This window comes from Salminus brasiliensis, chromosome 17 (assembly GCF_030463535.1).
Source record: "Salminus brasiliensis chromosome 17, fSalBra1.hap2, whole genome shotgun sequence".
NCBI lineage: Eukaryota > Metazoa > Chordata > Actinopteri > Characiformes > Bryconidae > Salminus > Salminus brasiliensis.
The window spans coordinates 1,389,016-1,410,583 of record NC_132894.1 but is presented as its reverse complement, the minus strand read 5'-3'; the positions used below and the strand labels follow the sequence as shown (position 1 = coordinate 1,410,583).

At 45.2% G+C, this 21,568-nt stretch overlaps 1 protein-coding gene across 1 annotated transcript in view; it reads left to right on the top strand.

The window, feature by feature from the left end:
* The window catches only part of frem1b (Fras1 related extracellular matrix 1b), a 37,319-nt gene that overhangs the window by 6,106 nt on the left and 9,645 nt on the right, over nt 1–21,568 (top strand). Inside the window, exons 8-24 of the mRNA XM_072660752.1 lie at nt 63–194; nt 2,145–2,489; nt 2,580–2,722; nt 3,727–3,923; nt 4,585–4,675; nt 4,765–4,932; nt 5,062–5,270; nt 5,463–5,556; nt 5,634–5,886; nt 6,909–7,103; nt 10,420–10,605; nt 10,682–10,878; nt 11,349–11,574; nt 12,954–13,098; nt 13,602–13,743; nt 14,692–14,887; nt 16,380–16,644. Of these exons, the coding sequence (XP_072516853.1) occupies nt 63–194; nt 2,145–2,489; nt 2,580–2,722; nt 3,727–3,923; nt 4,585–4,675; nt 4,765–4,932; nt 5,062–5,270; nt 5,463–5,556; nt 5,634–5,886; nt 6,909–7,103; nt 10,420–10,605; nt 10,682–10,878; nt 11,349–11,574; nt 12,954–13,098; nt 13,602–13,743; nt 14,692–14,887; nt 16,380–16,644 (3,184 nt within the window). The remainder of the gene's footprint in view (nt 1–62; nt 195–2,144; nt 2,490–2,579; nt 2,723–3,726; nt 3,924–4,584; nt 4,676–4,764; nt 4,933–5,061; nt 5,271–5,462; nt 5,557–5,633; nt 5,887–6,908; nt 7,104–10,419; nt 10,606–10,681; nt 10,879–11,348; nt 11,575–12,953; nt 13,099–13,601; nt 13,744–14,691; nt 14,888–16,379; nt 16,645–21,568) is intronic.

The following is a 21,568-nucleotide window of genomic DNA, read 5'->3' as shown; positions in this document are numbered from 1 at the left end:
AGATCATCAGCTGTGCAGACTGATCGCCTAGCACTTTGAGTTTCATGCTTCTTTATATGTAGGCCTGGATCTACTGGAGGGTCAGTCCAGACCGATTACATGGGAGGACCTGCAGATTGTGGACAACGACAACATAGACGGCGTCACGCTGGTAGCTGTGGACGGCCCGCTGCATGGACGCCTGAGTGTCCGAGGTGGAGTAAATGCCCTCACTGCCAGTGCTGTTGGTACCAGTGGGAGTTCCTATAGAGGAAACGGGGATGTGATATATTTGGATTAGAGTCTAGATCATTCATATAAGATGACATTTGCATGTTCTCTGCAGCTCAGGCTTGATAAATGTCGAATAACACCATTAAGGCTTCTAAAATGCATGCACGGCTCGGGAAGCATATGTGGGGTGGCCTGCATGTGTTTGCTAATCAGGTGTAAAATGCATCAGCGGCTCTTCGCTAGAGGCTCTCCGTGCAAAGATGTCTTCAGAGTCCCAGCGTCTGTCCTTCCACTTCGGCGGGTGGCGAGACGACCCTGCGCGAGGCCTGAATGAAGCAGATTGTAAAGACTTATGCCATTTCATGCACACTGCACAAGGGCCAGATGTACCACACAAGGTCATTTTGCTGTCAGGCCTGTTAGCTTAGCATGCTTTGCGGAGAGGTGACAGTCATATGTTCTTCTATTCTAAAACACTTCTAATTCTGCATTCAGCTACTCCAGGCTGCACCCATTGCTGACACACATGTGCAAATGCACACACACAGCTTGTCTAGTCCCTGTAGAGAAGAAGTACTGCCAATAGAATAGGACTCTATTGGCTCCATTATGCCTAATGCCAGGCGTGGGCTAGAGGGGCAAAAAGCCCCCCAGCTTTGAACTGTAGAGCTGTGGAACTGTGGAATGATGGTGGTACTCTTCTAGTACTCTTCTGGGATGTGATGAGGAGTTGAGGATGAGGTCGAGTGGTGATCAGCCAACCATCCAACATCCTGATCTCCAGCAATGCTTCTCCAGAATCTAGTAGAAAGCCTTCCTCCCTGGACAGTAGAGACTGTTACTCCAACAAAAGCAGGAGAAGCTTCCTTGATTTAAGAGGAAAAATCATGCGTCCCAATATTGAGCATGCGTCCCAATATTTTTAATGATTTGTCGTTTTATGTCAGCCCCCAAATAGGACAGTGAGCTGCCTGTGGTTTTCCGTGGAAATGATGATGGTGGGATGTTGTTTCCGTTCTTGGTTTGGAGCATCTCCAGGCTCATGGCCTGGTGCTTCATATCATTCCCTGATGGAAGGCCACCTGGTCTGCACTCCCATTCCCTGGCCCACTCAAACAACTTCCTTTACTTCCAGCCAAGCCCCTCCTTTAACTACTGTTTACTGTTTACTGTTCTGGGTGGCATTCGCATGACTGCTCCAAAAGTTTGGCTCCCCAGCCCATTTCCTCTCTCTCTCTTTTTCTGAAAGCACCTGTTTGCTCATTACGGACATGTTGGGCTTTGGCAGGAGTGCTGGTCCAACAGAGCACTCTCTCTGGAGGACTTGGGGGAACTTTGGGAATTGACTGCTGACACCTCTAACTCTGGGACTCCGACCCTGGGGAAAGTCAGCATTCGGCTGGTCCAACGCCTTCAGCCAAATGGAACGGTGCCTCTGTCCTCTTGAGTCAGGTGTCTACTCAGAACATATTTTTTTCCAGGCTTCTTTGGGCCTGGTGCCCACAGCCACCTTTGGGCCCAATTACTAAGTTGTTTCTCCATCGGACTTGTAACCGTTTCCCCCTTGATGAAGTTGCTAATTAGGTTTACTGTGCAACCAGTCATCACTCAATCTGTCTGGTGACCTTGCCCTTCTGTCTCCCTGGCAAGCTGAAGATGCCCACCCTCACTATGGGCAGCAGCCATTGCCTGGGAAAGACGCCATTTTTCTTTTTGTTTTTCCGCAGCGTGGGTACGCCAGAGCCGGGGCGCGTGCCTTCGGGCGACAGCGAAACTTGTTATTTTCCGCTTCCCTGTTCAACAGCAAATAAAATCATGAGTGGAAAACGAGGATGAATGAAAAGATGAACAGAATAGATCTGCCTTAAACCCAGAACCCATCACGAACCAGAACCAGTGACTGAACCCTCTGTATTTCCACTGCTTTCCAGGTGGGAAGGGCTTCATGTTCAAAGTGAAGGATCTCCGTGAGGGGGTGGTGGTTTATCACCACTCTGACAGCGACACCACCAGAGACTACATTGTCTTTAGGATCATGGACGGCCGCCACAGCATCCGTCACAAGTTCCCCATCAACATCCTCCCGAAAGACGACACTCCTCCCTTCCTCATCAACAACGTGGCCTTCGAGGTGCTGGAGGGGGGTTCGGTGCTGGTGGAGGAGTACATGCTCCTGGCATCAGACCTGGACTCCAGTGATGACTATATACAGTACCAGATCATTAACTCCCCCCGTGCTGGAGACTTGGTCAGGAAGGTGTCTCCACATGAGCCAGGTGAGTTACGCAGCTTTTGCTTCCATTAAATCTTAATGCAACAAAATCTTGTATCTCCTAACGAGGACTGCATTTGTTTGTTCTGGACAGGAGTTCCAGTGGAGACCTTCACACAAAGGGACCTGTTTCATGGCTTGATCTACTATAGGCACTCAGGAGAGGAGAAGTTTGAAGACTCGTTCGATTTCATCCTCTCTGACGTCCATCAGCCTCCAAATCTATCCGACAGACAAGTGAGGGGTTAAATATGCTATAGTGTTTTAAAGAACGCTGTGATTATTAATAATTATGCCATTTTTAGAAAGCTAATTACCCAACCCACTCGTTAATACTTTCCCCATATCACGTGTAAGTCTCCCGACACACTGGGAGGATCTTCTGACACATGCACAACCAGCCACCTCCTCTTTTTGAAGTGCTGCTGATGCTACATCACCACCGGGTCCCCTACTCTGGCCAGCATGACACTGACGCGATGAGCGAGAACCAGCGAGAGCAAGTCCAATTGTGCTCTGCCAGGCTCTGGCTGCTGATGGCAGGCAGCATTGGAGCACTACCATGCCACTTTATTAGGAACACCTGTACACTAGTATTCATGCAAATCTAAATCATCCAATCGTGAGGCAGGAGCTGCAGCCCAGCAGCCTCAGGCGACTCTCACATCAAGCACCAGAGTCTGGAAAAAGTGTGACCACAGTGATTCTGAATGTGGCATGACGGGCTGGGCTGAGAATTTTTAGAACGGCTGATCTTCTGGGATTTTCATCACAGCCATCAAGAGTTATTCAGAATGGCGGGAATGGGCTGTTCTGAAGTTCTGCCGACGAAAACACCTTGTTTATGAGAGGGTGAATGAGTGAGAGAATGGTCAGAGTCTGGCTACAGTAACACCCCCACCTCCAACCTTAAGGAGGATGAGCTACTAACTAAGGCTTTTCTTGGGTAAATAGCGAAGCACTTTGTAAGTCGCTCTGGATAAGAGCGTCTGCTAAATGCCGTAAATGTAAATGTAAATGACTGAGAACGAATCCATTGACCAAACGTGCTTTGTGTCAACAGTCCAGGCTGGTGAAGGTGGTGTAATTAAATTAAGTGTTTCACTGTGTTTTACAGTGGTCTACCCAGTCACCTGGATCTGAATCCAATCCCTTTTGAGATGTGATAATAGTGTGGGCCACTATGACCATTGTTGTAATACGTCTACTGATTTTACCTTCTCCCTCTGCTCCACTCTCAGACAGTGGTGATTCACGTGTTCCCGGTGAAGGATCAGCTACCAGTGGAGGTCTCTGGCACAGTTCGTTCCATCGTGGTAAAAGAGACCGAGGTTGTTTACATCACACAGAGCCACCTTCACTTCCGTGCCCCCGAGCACCCGGACGTTGACCTCATGTACTTCGTCACCCAGCCATGTTACAGCCCTGCCAAGGCTGGGTACGTGCTGTGTCTCTTTACCTGATGAAGGAGGGAAACGTCGGGGTGGTGTGGTGGTGGTGTGTTATTTGAACGATGCCATGGAAGAACCATCTTTGGTTCCATGAAGATCCAAGGGCTTCCATCACCAACCATTAAGATTTCCTCTTAAAGTTACTCAGTTACTCAGTTGCACAGATTCTGATATTCCTCAGAATCTCAGTGTTTTCTGATTTGGGATTTGTTGAGTTTAGGGGAACACTTGGAGCCGTGGACTTTCTGTCAGGACTTTTCTCAAGATTTAAGGACATTCTTAGTAAATATTGGTAAAAGAGGCTCAATGATTTGTTCAATAGAGATGTGTGGCAAGGGATAGTTTTTAGATTTTCTAAAGGTTCACAACAGTTCTTTATGGAACCAATAAGAACAAAAATGGTTCTTCTGTAGAATCCCTCAAAGCACCGTTAATTTTTTAAGGAGTATAGTAACTTATAATGGACTATTTTTGAGGGTCTGCTTGAGATAACATGTAATGGAGCACTGGGGCCTAGTTGAGTTGGACATGATTAACCTTTTAAGGTTTTTTTAATGGTTTTAAAGGAACCATATAATAACATTTAAATGTTTATTTTTTAATTTATTTTGATAAATAAGTAAAATCTATTATGTTTTATTTCTCCAGACTTCCAGATGCTGGCAGGCTGTTCTACACAGAAAGCACAAAGTTCATGAAAAAGGACGCCATGGTTCCAGTGCTCAGGTCCTTTACTCAGGTAGGACGTAATTCTCAGCTCTGTTGCTGATTGCTCTGACAGGAACATTAACTTGTGTTTTCATTTAGTCACTGTTTTTATTTTCCCAGCATGCTGTAACCCACCACAAAGTGGGCTACATGCCCCCTATAGAGGATGTTGGTCCTGAGCCACTCTTTGTGCAGTTTATCTTCTCTGTAAGTGACCAACAGGGCGGCGCTCTCACTGGGCTCGTGTTCAATATTACCGTCCTGCCTGTGGATAATCAGGCTCCAGAGGTAAGGAAACTGCCTTCATTTAAAGCTTCTCTCTTTAACAGCCTTTTTTATGATAATTGGTCCAGCAGACCTGGTCCACAGCTACAACTACATGTAAACGAGAAGGTAATCTTCACCTCTGACCTGCAGATGTTCACTAACCTGCTGAGGGTGGAGGAAGGTGGTGGTAGCTTCCTGATGGAGGAGCACTTGTTGGTGGGTGATGTAGACAGCCCAGAGGAGAGGCTCAAGGTGCAAGTGCGGACCTATCCCCGCCACGGGACACTGGAACTGCAGGGCGTGGCGCTGTCAGAAGGGGACAGCTTCTACCTGCAGGATCTTAAAGCCCTCAAAGTCAGGTAGGAGAGTGGAGGGGACACTCATTTACATGTCCTGTACTGTGAGTCTCCAATTCTGGACACCAGCCTGGTTTGGTGTTTTTCCTGGACTGCTGTTTTTTTTAGGACTTAAGCTGGACATTCATAATTCACAAATGAGGTCATTTGCTATTATGATCTAATAAACAGAAAGTGATGCTCTCATTTTGGTAGATATATCCATGATGACTCTGAGACCCTGAAGGACAGTGTAGGCCTCACCATCTCGGATGGAATCAACTCCGCTCAGGGTGAACTCTTAGTGCAGGTGAGTGACGGGTCAGTAGAGCAGACAGTACTTTATTGAAGCTCTGCCTTTTTTTAAACGTTGGATTATATGTTTAGATCCTCCCTGTGAATGACGAGCCCCCTCAGCTGGGCTCAGGCCTGAGGGCTGGACTGTCCTGTGAGGAAGGCGGTCATGTGCAGATCACTGCTGAGTATTTATTCGCCACAGACGCCGACAGTGACGACACTCGACTCACCTACATGCTGGCTCGGACCCCTGCCCGCGGCGTTATACAGAGGAACAGGGTCACTGTGGACAAGTTCTCACAGCTGGATGTGCTCAATGGCCTCATCGTCTACCTGCACACAGGTAAGAGGAGGGCCAATACTGGTGGGATGCTGTAGCTAAAGTAAACTAGTGTATTTTACCTTAAAATAGAAGCTCCACTGACTGTTAGTGTAAAATCCTGTAGTGTTACTCCGCCTCCACAGTCCACATGCTTCTCTACCTTCAGATCAAGCTTCTCAAGCTCTCAGCTTGTCCAGAAATGCATGTGTACAGCTGTCCATGAGAGGCCAATTCTTTCTCAAAGCAGGATTTGTATTAACCGCAATGGTGTGAAAGTGAATTAGATTCCATGCCTATAGGAGGAGCACAGGATCACAAACTATACTTTTTGAAGGCCCGGGTCATCTACAACGTTCCTAAGTTCAGGCATGTTCATCTCCTCCTCTGCTGCGTTCTCTCTTCACTGGCTTCCTGTAGCTGCTGCCCAGGTCATCAGATTCAGACCCCTGACTCTGGCCTACAAAGCCAAGACTGGACCAGCCAGCCCCTCCGTACTTGATGGCGATGGTCAAAAGCCGATCTGCACCAAGAGCCCTTCCAGCCTTAAGTACGGCTCGGCTCGACCCGCCATCCTTTAAGATCCACGGAAGACGAGCGTCCAGACTTTTTACTGTCCTGCACCGAAGTGGTGGAACGAACTTCCCCTTGGTGTCCGAACAGCAGAGTCCAACACTCGCTGTCCTCAAACCCAGACTGAAGACCCTCCTCTTCTGAGAGGACTTGGGTGAAGAAAAGAGAATTATGGTCTCCATATTGACTTGTGTTTAGTAGAGTCTAAGATTAGAGGAGCTTTGAGTTTTAGTCTATTTAAACTAGCTGAGGTTCTTCTTCAGTAAACAGTGAAGCTCTTCTGTAAGAACTCTGGAGAAGAGCGTCTGATAAATGCAGTAAATGTAATTGTAATGTAAATGTAATTGTAATGTAAATATAATTATAATGTAAATGTAATTGTAATGTAAATGCATAATGCTGCTTTAAAGCAAGAACTTTGGTTTGTAAGAAGTCATAGAGTTTGTATGAACTTGTCTGTGTCTTGTGTGTAGGTGGTGAGATTGGTCCAGACCCCGTCTCAGACACCATCACCCTCATAGTGTCGGATGGAGAGGGCGAAACCAGAGACGGCTGCTGCCAGGAAGACGCTGTTCCGCCACCCATCCCACTACATGGGACACTTCCGGTTTACGACCTCAACATCACCATCCTTCCTATCAACAGCCAGAACCCGACCATAACTACAGGTTAGTGAAGGAGGAGCTGTGCAGTGAAGCAGTGATCAGCCATAACATTAAAACCACTGCCAGGTGAAGTGAAGAACACTGATGATCTTGTTCCAGTGGATCTACATACATATTAGGCAGCGAGTGAACAGTCAGGTTCACAGTAGATGTTGGTAAGAATCTGACACACACGAGAACCAAACTGTGATGTTCCTGACGACTGGGTTTAGAACATCTCCAAACCATCAGGCAGGTCTTATTGATGCTCATGGAGGTTCCACCTCACAACTTACAGGACTTGGTGCCAGATACCACAGCAGGACACCTTCAGAGGTCCTGAGAAACCCATGTCTCAACTGGCTGGAGCTGTTTTGTGGGGCATGTGGGGGACCCACACAATATTGTGGAGATGATTTTAATGTTATGGCAGATCTGTGTATTTCATTACGATTTAAGTGTCCTTCTTTGAAGCACTTTTGGTAGGTGCTAGCTACTGCAAACCAGTATAATCCCAGTTAGTATAAAACCACCTCTAGGTTCCCTCATGCCACAAACAGCTCTGACCTGTTGAGGTATGGCTTCCACAAGACCTCTGGAGGTGTCCTGCTGTGGTATCTGGAGCACCAAGACCAACATTAGCAGCAGATCCTTTAAGACCTGTAAGTTGTGAGGTGGGACCTCCATGAGCACCAGTAAGCCTTGGGCACCCTTGACCCTTTTACAAGCCAGTTTACTGGTTGTCCTTCTTCCTTGGAGCATGTATGGTAGGTACTGACCGCTGCATACTGGGAACACCCCACAAGACCTGCTTGCTGATGTTGGAGATCCAGTCATCGTCTAGAACATCACAGTCTGGTTCTTGTCAAAGTGTCTCAGATTCTTACGCTTGTCCATTTTTCCTTCTTCATCATCTTCAAGAACTGACTGATCACTCACTGCCTAGGTCTTGATGACTAGGCTCTAGTTGGAGCTGTTTTGGCGGCATGTGGGGGACCCACACAATATTGTGGAGGTGGTTTTAATGTTATGGCAGATCTGTGTATTTTATTACGATTTAAGTGTCCTTCTTTGTAGCACTTTTGGTAGGTGCTAGCTACTGCACACCAGGAACACCCCACAAGACCTGCCTGGAGATGTTCTGACCCAGAAGTGTCTCAGATGCCTACAAACATCTAACATCACTTGCCACCTAATATGTAGATCCACCTCTTTGATTAAAACAACAGTCAAACTCCAGATGTCGTAGGACTGAACAATCAGCCAGTAAATCCTGATGTTCTACAACCTGCAGAGAACTTCACTCAGTCATTGTCTCCCACACAGAGCTCTGGGACTGTCAGGAAGGCGTGCATTGTGTCTCACAGCGTTGCACCACGTTTACATTACTTTACACATTCTCATTCACAAGAGCTCCAGCCAAGGCAGGGATAAACTAGCAAACAAGCAACTCTGCAGTTATCAATGAAGAACAGTGACCACTGGGAGACAATGAGAGAAAGCAAGAAAGCAGCTGGGTGTCGGTTTGAGGCCCACGTGGAATCCCAGCATGCTTGCTGCTGGTGCATTCAGGGGCACTGGAGCAACGTACAGCTGACTGGGATTATACTGGGAGTGCACAGCAAGTAACCGCTACAGCAGACAGCACATCAACACATGAACGCTTCCCTGGGAGAGAGTGGACAATGAGGCAGAGGAGAACACAATAGAGCTTCCCTCGTTCAGAAAAGACGCCACACAGCCTAAGCCTACCCCTCCGCTTCTCCGCTTCTCCACCTGCCAAGCGCACCATCCCAGTGACAATCTCCTAATTCTCCAAATCCTTGGCTAGAAAACAGGGAAGGATTCTCCAGGACAGCAGCCGCACACCAGACCCTCGCAGGTTTATGACCGAACCCAGTTGTTTAATTAATTTACGCTGAATAACGAATGGCTGGAATTAGAGCTTTAAGCAAGTGGAACGTGAGGGAAGAGGGAATCTGGCTATCCCTCTTCCCTCGCTCGGGGACGACAGTTTTATCACCTTTATCCCAGACTGTTGGTCATTAATTTCTCCCCTTGTTGCGGAGCCTGATCCAAACACGGCCCCCTTCGTACCCGTTCCCCCATTCATTATTTATCAGTGCAGTAAATGGGAGCAGATGCCAGTGAGCATGGGCATGATGGCTTTATCAGCACCCAGGTGGCAGCAGGCTGGCCAAGAGCCGAAAGAGAGAGGGAACGCGAGGGAAGCAGCATAGCGGGACAGCAAGAGAGAGAGACTGAGAGAGATAGTGGTAGAACGAAAGAGAGATAGAGGACGAGAGATGATAACGAGACAAAGAGAAACAGTGAGGGAGAGTGAGCAGTAAAAAAAGACAGCAGGCCGTCGGAGAGAAGGAGTGAGATGGGGGGAAACACGGGACTGATTCTTTTTTATACTGATTTAATCTGGATTAAAAATCCAGACTGGTTTTAAACTCAATTCCAAAACATATTTGTTGACGTTTTGTACAATATGTAAATTTTTTTTATCTATTTTCTTGGAATAATAAGAAGTTAAATGATATAAAATTTATGCTTTATTTATAATTATGTGTTGTCACGTTCTCTGGCTTGAATATTCTAATCAACCTGAATATTCATTTTACAATACACTGATCAGCCATAACATTAAAACCACCCTAGGTTCCCTCATGCCACAAACAGCTCTGACCTGTTGAGGCGTGGACTCCACAAGACCTCTGAAGGTGTCCTGCTGTGGTATCTGGAGCACCAAGACCAACATTAGCAGCAGATCCTTTATGTCCTGTAAGTTGTCAGGTGGGACCTTCATGAGCACCAGTAAGCCTTGGGCGGCCATGACCCAGTTGCAAGCCAGTTAACTGGTTGTCCTTCTTCCTTGGAGCATGTTGAGTAGGTACTGACCGCTGCACACTGGGAACACCCCAAAAGGGCCAAGCAACCTGCTTGCTGATGTTCTGGAGATGTTCTGACCCAGTCATTGTCTAGAACATCACAGTCTGGTTCTTGTCAAAGTGTCTCAGATTCTTATGCTTGTCCATTTTTCCTGCTTCAACTCCTCTTCTTCATCACCTTCAAGAACTTTAACCTAATATGTATATCCACCCCTCGACAGGAGCCACTGGAGCTGGATCACCAATGCTGTTTACTTTACCTGACAGTGGTTTTAATGTTATGGCTGATTGGTGCATGTTAATATGACAAATATTCCAAACTTGAGAGAATTTAAAAAAATAAAGGAGCCACATTAAAGGAGTTCACTTCAGCTGGTTTTAATGTTATGGCTGTATAAACACTAACCGACTGACATCAGTGTTCTGATCTCTCTCTCTGTTAGGAAGCACATTGGTGGTGGAGGAGGGCTCTAGCGTGTGTCTATGTGGAGGTGTGCTGGCAGCTGCAGACCCTGACTCCAAGCCAGAGCAGTTAATCTTCCAGCTGGAGAGCCCACCTCAGCATGGCTTTCTGGAGAACACCCTGCCCTCACCTGGCTTTGAGAAGAGCAACGCTGGAATCCGAGTGGGTCAGTGTTCATCCATGGGCCTTACCTGAAACTAATGACCGCAAGACTCTCACTAAGTGATACTGTCTGAATGAAGTTTCTTTCAGCCAGCTCCACCTCGCCGCTGGATTCATCAACTACGTGCAGTCGGTCCACAAGGGTGTGGAGCCTAGAGCAGACCACTTCACAGTAAGCGTCAGCGATGGAGTCCATAGGTCAGGGCCTGTACCCTTCTACATCATGATCAACCCCACCAACGACGAGGCTCCTTCTCTGCTGCTCAGCAACTTCACAGTCAGTCAGCTTCGAACGTTGTCTTTCTACAGCTTGGACCTTGGACTAGTCCTGATCAGCCATAACATTAAAACCACCTGCCCAATACTGTGCAAATCTCCCTCGTGCCACCAAAACAGTGAGGTGGGACCTCCATGAGCCTCAATGAGCCTTGGGCGCCCTTGACCCTGTCGCAAGCCGGTTCACCGGTTGTCCTTCCCCGCACACCGGGAACACCCCACAAGACCTGCCTGGTGTTCTGGAGATGTTCTGAGATGCCTACAAGCATCTAACATCATTTGCTGCCTAATATGTAGATCCACCTCTTGACAGGAGCCACTAGGTCCAGATCATCAGTGCTATTCACTTCACCTGGTTTTAATGTTATGACTGATTAGTGTATGTTAATATTGCAGATATTCCAAACATCTAAGAGAATTGAAAGTTTTCCAGAACAACAGTGACCCTCACCTTTCTCTTTCTCTCCAAAGGTCATGGAAGGAGGGATGAATGACCTGACCCCTGCCATTTTAGATGCAGTTGACCTGGACGGACCTCCAGACGTTCTGACCATCACTGTTCTGGTGCCCCCTGCTCATGGAACCCTGCTGAACGGGATCTATGGGATGGAGATGAACCGATATAAGGAGATGGGCCCAGAGCTCCTGCAGAGGAGTCCTCCCGTCCAGTCCTTCACCATGCAAGCACTCCGACAAGGTCAGCTCCTCTTCAGCAGAACCTTGATGATTCTTTAGAGAAGCAATATGGTTTATTCTATGGCTCCATCAAAGCTCTGAAGAACTTCCTGAGCCACCTTTTATTGGGTTTGGTGAGTGTAGCGTCCCACCACGAGTCTGGCCACCCCTGCACCTTCCAGAGGGCGTGGGTTTGTTATCTCTGGGGCCCAAGCTTGCTGAACAGATGTTGCAGGAGACAGAGGTCACAGAGTGCCCGTGGTGCTTCTGCCTCATCTGCAAAGTCCTTTCCTGCGCAATTACCTCACAGCCACTGTGCACCCGGTGATCTGCACAGCTGCCCTCCCTGTTAGAAAGTGATGTAGAGCCACAGAAACGTGGGTGACCTGGGAATATGCAGAGAACTCACTGGCTGTCAAAAGGCATTGCTCTAAATAAGATCTGTGGAGGAGTGTTCTTCATATTTGGTAGGCCCTCTAGATATGATGACCTCCTCTCACCACTTTCTCATACTTCTATTGTGATTTTTAGTGGAAATGAAGGAGTGCTGCACTGATATGAGCATAGCCAATATCTGAATTTAATTTATAAAAAAATTTAATTCAATTTATAGACATTTATTTTCATTATATTTGTGCAGTACAACTTGGGATAGCTGAAGACAGAGCATGTGGTCAACCATGCTATGGCATCCCTGGAGCAGAGAGAGTTAAGGGCCTTGCTCAAAGGCACAACAGCAGCAACTTAGCAGATCTGGGTTTTGACCCCACAACCTTATGGACAATAGCACTGGTGAAATATTGGTCAAATCTAAACATCTATCCAGTGGCAGTCTTTTATTTTTAGGCAAACACCTGCTCACACTGATATGACTGCAGTATCATCCAGGCTTCTTTACAGGGAGCAGCTTATGACCCCGCAGCCCGTCTGTCGAGTACTGTCAAATACTGTTTCTCAAAACACTCCCTCATCTGATGTATGGTGGTGTAGACCCCCTTCAGACACTCCATAAACATCTTATAATAGTGGATCCTATTGTCCTTGTCAGGGGTGCTGTACGGGGAGCGGAAGTTAGGACGATTCTAAGGGTCAGTGATTGATTCAGGGGTCCTAAAAAAGTAATTGAGTATTTTGGCAGAATGGTTAGAGTTCAAGTCCCAAAATCCCGGGCAGTTTAAGAAGAACGTTCTAATTAAGACAGGTTGGTGAATAAGGCCCAAAGTTTTTAGTGGGATCTGAGGCTTGTGGGATTTATTTTCTTTGTAAATTTCATTGCTGCCATTTTTTGATCACCTTTTTGAGACCCGGTGTCCCCGTGCTGTGTGCTCTATGCTGTATTGCACTGCTCTGTCCCTGTATCCAAGCATTCCTTAACTCCTTCTCTTTTGCCATGGTCCACAGGAATGAAGATTGTGTATATGCACGATGACACAGAAACCCTTAAGGACAGTTTCACCGTGCAGCTGACAGATGGCAAGCACGCTGTCCAGGGGACGGCGTGGGTCCGCATCCTACCAGTCAATGATGAAAAGCCACGGCTGCTAAAGTAAGGACGCCCTGGGACAAATTCCGAGCCAGAAAGGCGGACGGAGGGAGGGGCGGGAGGAGGGGTTTCCAGCAAGGGACAGACGGGATGGGGTGGATTTTAGGCACATGTGGCAGGGGAATCTGCATCTCCCTGACTGAGTGACCGGGAATGAAGTTACATCCTTGGGTAAATCGCAAGGCTTTACCACCCCCCATCTTTTTCCCCCAAGATCAGGAGGGTTGTTTTATGTTCATTTTGACTCAGTGAGTTGGCACAGGGCTCACATGCAACCTCCAGAGCAGCAGAAATAATGTGTCTTTTTGGCAGACCCCCGCTTCCTCGTTGCTCATGTTTGCTCAGATCGTGATGACAGGCCGCTCTCGCTCGCCTTTGTTCCCTCCAAAAGCGTCCCGATCCCACGCATTTACGTATTTATTTATTTAGGATTCACTTGAGCGTGCAGACTCAGCATCGGTGCCCGCTGTGCCCTCAGCGTCTCTGGCTCTGTTGTGTGTGCACAGGAATGCAGGTGTGGAGGTGGAGGCTCTGGAGCGCAGGGTTATCTCCAGCGTAGTGCTGGAAGCAGAAGACCACGACACGCCCAGTGACCTGCTCTACTATGTTCTCAATGCAGGCCCCAGGTTTGGACTTCTGCAACTCAAGGTTAGCATGTAGCGTAAGGAATGATAAACACAGCCGTTCAACACTTTCAAAAGTTTGGAATCAGTGTTTGCCAACAATCAGCCATAACATTAAAACCACCTGACTAATATTGTGCAGGTCCCCCTCAAGCCACCAAAACAGCTCTGACTCACAAGACCTGCCTGGAGATGTTTTGGAGATGTTCTGACCCAGTCGTCTAGAACACCTCAGTGTGGTTCAGTGTGTCTCAGATTCTTACGCTTCCAAGGTTCCAGTGTTAAATATATATATTTAACACTGGAACATTTAGATATATATATATTATTTATATATAATATGAATGTGAATTATTGCAATATGCTTGTTGTCTCCAACTTTATGTGTTGCAATATTTATGTCAAGTATCTGCAAAATGTACGAATTACAACAATTTGATAACTCTGATCAAATCTATAGTTTATCATTCATTTTTGTTTATAAATGAACTGCGCTAATTCATGTAGCTAGTGATTCCAAACTTTTGAACTATAGTGTACATGCATTTTCATTATATTTGTGCAGTACTAACTCGGGATAGCTGAAGTCAGAGCATGTGGTCAACCATGCTATGGCATCCCTGGAGCAGAGAGGGTTAAGGGCCTTGCTCAAAGACACAACAGCAGCAACTTAGCAGATCTGGGTTTTGAACCCACAACCTTATGGACAATAACACTGATGAAATATTGGTCAAATCTGCAATTGGTAAAATGTACAAATTATAACAATTTGATAACTCTGCTTATATATAATCTATAGTTTATCATTATACACAAACCATCATTTTTGTTTATAAATGAACTGCGCTAATTCATGTAGCCAGTGATTCCAAACTTTTGAACTATAGTGTACATGCATACTAAAAACCTGTGTGTGTGTGTGTGTGTGTGTGTGTGTGTATGTGTGTATAATTGTGTGTGTAATTGTGTGCAGACAGAATCTGGCTGGACTGACCTGAACGCGGGTCAGAATTTTACCCAGGAGGACGTGGAGATGAACCGCCTGTGGTACAAACACACAACCTTCAGTGGGTTGAAAGGCCACGACCGCTTCCACTTCTTCCTCAGCGATGTGGACAACCAGACGCCTCCACAGAGTTTCTTCATTTCTGTCCTCACTGTCCCGAAGGGTACGGAAAGTTTAGGTCTAAGTTTAGGTTCTTCTCAGTACCTTTACACACCAGGTAGGTCTTAGTACCTGCTCTAATGTGGCAGGTAGACTCTTTCCATCCACGCTGTCAATCACTAACTCAGAGAACTCGACTGGTTTAATTGGTGTGTATGTATAATTTAACACACTCTCGTCCCTGTGGCCGCAGTGCCTCTGCCGGTTGAGTGGGCAGGAGAGCGCGGCAGGCAAGGCCCTTCTGGCCCTGGCGCTGGCGGGTCCAGGTGGAGCTGAGGTGAGAAGGTTCCGGCTCTCAGGAAGAGCCACCTTCAAATGCCCAGCCAGTGTGAATTATTAACAGCCCGGGGAGCCGACAGCTGCACCCTGTCCCAGCTCCCAGACCTGCCCTCTCAGACACAGCGGCATCACTCACAACACTCACAAACCCACATTCTCTAACCCGCATTCCACTGAACATCACAGCCAGAGTCAGACGGCCTAGTTTCACAAACATCATCCTTATTAATAATAATAATTTTACTTCAAAAATCAAGTTTATGATCATTTTGTTGGTCTTTATAGACTAAAGTCAAGTCCAAGACCCAATCAAGACTGAGAACCAGAGAAGTTAGCTTTCAGGAAAATGCTAATTCTGTTATGACAACTACACTTCATGGACAAAAGTATTGGGACACCTGCTCATTCATTGTTTCATTTAAAATCAAGGGGATTTTCTCTTGCTTTTGTTGGAGTAACTGTCTCTACTGTCCAGAGGAGAAGACTCAAGATTACAAGATTTTGGAGGAGGAGCATTGCTGTGAGGATTTGATTGCATTCAGCAACAATAATATTAGTGAGGTCAGGATGTTGGATAATGATCACCACCCCACCTCATCATCCCGACTCCCCAACTCATCCTAAAAAGTACTGGATGGAGCTCCACCACCACCATCATTCCAGAGAACACAGTTCTTCCACTGCTCCACGGCTCAATGCAGCTGGGGGGCTTTATACCCCTCTATAGCCCACACCTGGCATTATTAGGTGCCAATGTTGCCAATAGGGTCATGATGTTGATCTGCTCCAGAGAGTCCTATTCTATTGGCAGTACTTCTCTACAGGGACTAGACAAGCTGTGTGTGTGCATTTGCACATCTGTGTCAGCAGCAATGGGTGCAACTTAAAGTAGAATACATTCATTAGAAAGGCCACCTTTATCAGTCCAGATTTCTTGGTCTCCACCAGTTGTTTCTCCCTGGAATCACATAATCATTTTTAATAATATGGTTTAAATAATATTATTAATTTATAAAAATGCTTCAAAGGATTATTTGAGTGATGCAGCAGTAGAAGAACAACTATAGGTTCCATGAGGAACCATGACTGTAATAGAGATGTGTGAGGTTAAAGAACCTTTAAATTAGTAAAGAACCCTAATGGTTCTTTAGATCTTTAAAAGGTTCTTCACACTCACACCTTTAAGGTTAACCCTACGTGGCCTGTTTTCCTTTCAGGTGACATTGCTCTAATCACTAGGCCTGTGATACTAACGGAGGGAGAGAGAGTGGTGCTGACCACAGACGTCCTGATGGCCACAGACAGTGGAAGCAGGTCAGATGAACTTGTCTACACAGTGACCATTCCGCCCAAACACGGACACCTGCACATGGTCCAGCACCCTGGGGTCGTCCTGCTGACCTTTACCCAAATGGATGTGGCAGCCCATCGGGTCTGCTACACCCACGACAACAGTCACTTTACTGACCACGACTCCTTCAGGTCAGTCCCACTGATTTGAATTTAAGGTAAAAAGTTATTATACCAAGCAGCCAAAACATTAAAACCACCACCAAGCAGAACCAGACTGTGATGTTCTAGACAACATCTCCAAAACACATTAGGCGGGTCTTTTGGGGTGTTTTCTCCCAGTATGCAGTGGTCAGTACCTACCAAAAGTGCTCCAAGGAAGGACAACCGATGAACCAGTGACAGGGTCACGGGCACCCTCAATGACGCCCACCTCACAACTCAGGACTTAAAGGATCTGCTGCTAGCGTTAGCCTTGGTGTCAGATACCACAGCAGGACGCCTTCAGAGGTCTTGTGGAGTCCATACCTCGACAGGGCAGAGCTGATTTGGAGACACAAGAGGACCTACATAGTATTAGGCAGGTGGTTTTAATGTTTTGGCTGTTGCCGGGTACACTGTATGAACTCTTTATAACAAACTGACCAATAGAAAGAGTTTTTTACGCCAATGGAAGTTAAGCAGGAGTTTCCTTCAACCCTGCAAAGAGAACATACCAGGCATACAGGAGACCTCACACCAGTGCTGCATGCTAGAACACATATCTAGAACATTAAAAAGCCCTTTCAGTATCAGAGCAGGAATGAGAACAGACGAGGCGGAGCTTATTGTCAGTGGTATTACAGCACTGACAGAAAAAAGACAAAGGGGAGCGTTTCAGCATGTTTATGTGCTTTTCCAGCCAATTTGGCAGCAGGCGGACTTCAGAGAAGGCAGCGTATGGCTGACCTGTCCTGCCTCTCTCGTGTGTTTGTGCCTTGGTTTGTCACCCAAAACCTTGGCTGAGTTTCACCTCGGGGTCAGCTGGGAGCAAACAGGCCTGGCTCAGCCAAGTCTGATGAGGGTGCCACTTAAGAGAGGGCAAGCAGTAGCCCCACTCTCAGCCAACATGTGCGGTCAGAACAGCATGGGGCACAACAGAGTCCAGCATGGGGGCAGAGACACTGTAACTGTAAGTGGAGACGCTTAGTGTTTACACTCCTAAACTCTGTCCCACGAGCGCCTTCAGTTCTCAGCATTAAACAAAATGTAATATAATATAATAAATATATAATAATAATACTACTACTTCTACTAATAATAATAAGAAGAAGAATAAACAGTAGTAGTAATAATAGTTGCAGTTGTAGTAGTAGCAGTAAAGTAGTAGTAGAAATAATAGTAGTAGTAGCTGTAGCAGTAGCAGTAATAATAATAATAATAATATTAATAATACTACTACTAATAATAGTAGTAGTAGTATTAGTAGCAGCAGTAGAGTAGTAGCAGCAGTAGTAGTAGTAATAATAATAATAATAATAATAATAGTAATAATAGTAGTAGTAATAATAATAATAGTAACAACCTAATAGTAGTAGTAGTAATAATAGTAGTAGTAACAATAGCAGTAGTAATAATAATAATAGTAGTAGCAGTTGAGTAGCAGTATTAGTAGTAGTAATAGTAGTAGTAATAATAATAATAGTAGTAATAGTAGTAGTAGTAGTAATAATAATAATAGTAGCAGTAATAGTAATAGTAATAGTAGTAGTAGTAGTAATAATAATAATAATAGTAGTAATAATAATAGAAATAGTAGTAGTAGTAATAGTAGTAGTAGTAATAGTAGTAGTAATAATAGTAGTAGTAGTAATAATAATAGTAGTAGTAGTAGTAATAGTAATAGTAGTAATAATAATAGTAGTAGTAGTAGTAATAATAATAATAGTAGTAGTAGTAGTAATAATAGTAGTAGTAATAATAATAATAATAATAGCAGTAGTAGCAGTAGAGTAATAGTATTAGTAGTAGCAATAATAGTATTAGTAATAATAGTAGTAGTAGTAGTAATAGCAGTAGAGTAATAATAGTAGTAGCAATAATAGCAGTAGTAGCAGTAATAGTAGTAGTAGCAGTAGAGTAATAGTGGTAGTAGCAGTAGTAGCAGTAATAGTAGTAATAATAGTAGTAATGATAATAGTAGTAGTAATAATAGTAGTAATGATAATAGTAGTAGTAGTAGCAGTAGTAGCAGTAATAGTAGTAATAATAGTAGTAATGATAATAGTAGTAGCAGTAGTAGTAGTAGCAGTAGTAGTAGCAGTAATAGTAGTAATAATAGTAGTAATGATAATAGTAGTAGTAATAATAGTAGTAATGATAATAGTAGTAGTAGTAGTAGCAGTAGTAGCAGTAATAGTAGTAATGATAATAGTAGTAGTAGTAGTAGCAGTAGTAGCAGTAATAGTAGTAATAATAGTAGTAATGATAATAGTAGTAGTAGTAGTAGTAGTAGCAGTAGTAGTAGCAGTAATAGTAGTAATAATAGTAGTAATGATAATAGTAGTAGTAGTAGTAGTAGTAGCAGTAGTAGTAGCAGTAATAGTAGTAATAATAGTAGTAATGATAATAGTAGTAATGATAATAGTAGTAGTAATATTAGTCAGTTCGTACCCGTATTCGTACCCTGCTGTTGTGCTGAGTCTTACAGGAGAAACCAGTGAGACCAGTCAGGACTCCTTCACTGCTCTGTCTGATCTGTGGGATTCTTCTCCTTGGCTGGATCAGACCCCAGAGTGTCGCTTTCTTGTTTTTTTGCTTTTCTAACAGCTTGCGTTTGTGCTGGTGGCAGGCAGCTTGTGACAGCAGACCCTGTGATCGGGAAACACCTGAGCGAACACCTGTGTGTCAAAAACAGCGAGCCGACAGCGGCGCTGGCCGAGGCCAGACGGGAGGGAGAGCGAGAGCGAGAGCGAGAGGCAGAAGGTGTTTTTTGGGGAGCCCTGCTCCTCCTTCTGCTCTGCTCTGACAGGCAGATGATGAATGGGCATTATTAGACAAGTAATAATTCTGCCTGGCAGAGCCTCTGCAGCAGCAGCTCAGACTGGAACTCTGGGCACAATTACCTAGCAAAATGTGGGACAATGCTGAGGCCAGATGTTTGGCCGGTTTGGTGGTGAGGGAGGAGAGAGGCCAGTACGAGGTGACAGGAGTGCTGTTTACTCTGGCCGGCGATTACAGGCTGCAGGGCGGTGTGTGTTGTGAGGCGGACGGGTTTGGCAGGAGGTTCTTATTCACCCCATCGCTCCTCCTCCTCCTGCTCCAGTCCAGTGGTGCTGCGGTTTTGAAAGTATTTGATCCTTGAGGAGCTTTTGGAGGTTCTTCAGTTTGAAACTGTGGAGGAACCTTCAAGGAACCTTGTACTACAGTGTGTGCAGAATTATTAGGAAAGTTGTATTTGAGAGGATTCTTTTTATTATTGAACAACAACTATGTTTTCAATCAACCCAAAAGACTCATAAATATCAAAGCTTAATATTTTTGGAAGTTGGAGTGGGTTTATTTTAGATTTGGAGATCTTAGGAGGATATCTGTTTGTGCAGGTAACCATTACTGTGCAGAATTATTAGGCAACTTAATAAAAAAACAAATATATACCCATCTCACTTTTATTTTCACCAGGTAAACAAATATAACAATTTAGAAATAAACATTTCTGACATTCAAAAACAAAATCACAAACAAATCAGTGATCAATACAGCCACCTTTCTTTACCATGACACTCAAAAGCCTTCCATCCAGAGATTCTGTCAGTTGCTTGATCTGTTTCTGATCAACATTGCGTGCAGCAGACACCACCGCCTCCCAGGGGTTCAGATCAGGTGAACAAGGGGGCCATGTCATTATTTTTTCTTCTTTTAGACCCTTACTGGCCAGCCACACTGTGGAGTATTTGGATGCATGTGATGGAGCATTGTCCTGCATGAAGATCATGTTTTTCTTGAACGATACCGACTTCTTTCTGTACCACTGCTTGAAGAAGGTGTCTTCCAGAAACTGGCAGTAGGTCTGGGAGTTGAGCTTCACTCCATCCTCAACCCGAAAAGGTCCCACAAGTTCATCTTTGATGATACCAGCCCATACCAGTACCCCACCTCCACCTTGCTGGCGTCTGAGTCTGAGTGGAGCTCTCTGCCCTTTACTGATCCAGCCTCGGACCCATCCATCTGGCCCATCAAGAGTCACTCGCATTTCATCAGTCCATAAAACCTTAAATCAGTCTTAAGATATTTCTTGGCCCAGTCTGGACGTTTCTTGTTCAAAGGTGGTCGTTTTTCAGCCTTTCTTACCTTGGCCATGTCCCTGAGTATCGCACACCTTGTGCTTTTTGATACTCCAGTAACGTTGCAACTCTGAAATATGGCAAAACTGGTGGTAAACGGCATCTTGGCAGCTTCACGCTTGATTTTCCTCAATTCATGGGCAGTTATTTTCAGTTATTTTACGCCTTTTTTTTCAACACGTTTCTTGCGACCCTGTTGGCTATTTGCCATGAAACGCTTGATTGTTCGGTGATCACACTTCAAAAGTTTGGCAATTTCAAGACTGCTGCATCCCTCTGCAAGACATCTCACAGTGTTTGACTTTTCAGAGTCCGTCAAATCTCTCTTCTGACCCATTTTGCCAAAGGAAAGGAAGTTGGAAGTTGCCTGTATGGTTACTAGCAGTAATAGTAATAGTAGTGGTATTGTGGTCCATTTATTAAGTATTTCTATTGTTTATTAATGTATCCATAGTAAGCATGTGACTTTTGTTGGGATGTTGGGGTAGAAAACGCTCAGATATCATTTAAACAAGCTAATTTACCACCCTGTTATTTAGCCTCAGAATATAACCAGAATATAAAGAATATATGATGAGCTCCACTCTGACATCAGGTTTTACATTTTCTCCAGCTTTGACTAGGGCTTTCTGTTGTGGGTGTGATTTATGTAAATATGGGTGGAAATAACAAGTCAAGACTGTGATGTAACAGTTTGGGGGGTTCGGAATTGACCCGTTTTTACAGCCCAAATTTGGTTTCTGCTGGATGTTCTTTTGAAGGAGGAAGAGCAGTGTTTCACGTCCATCTACTGA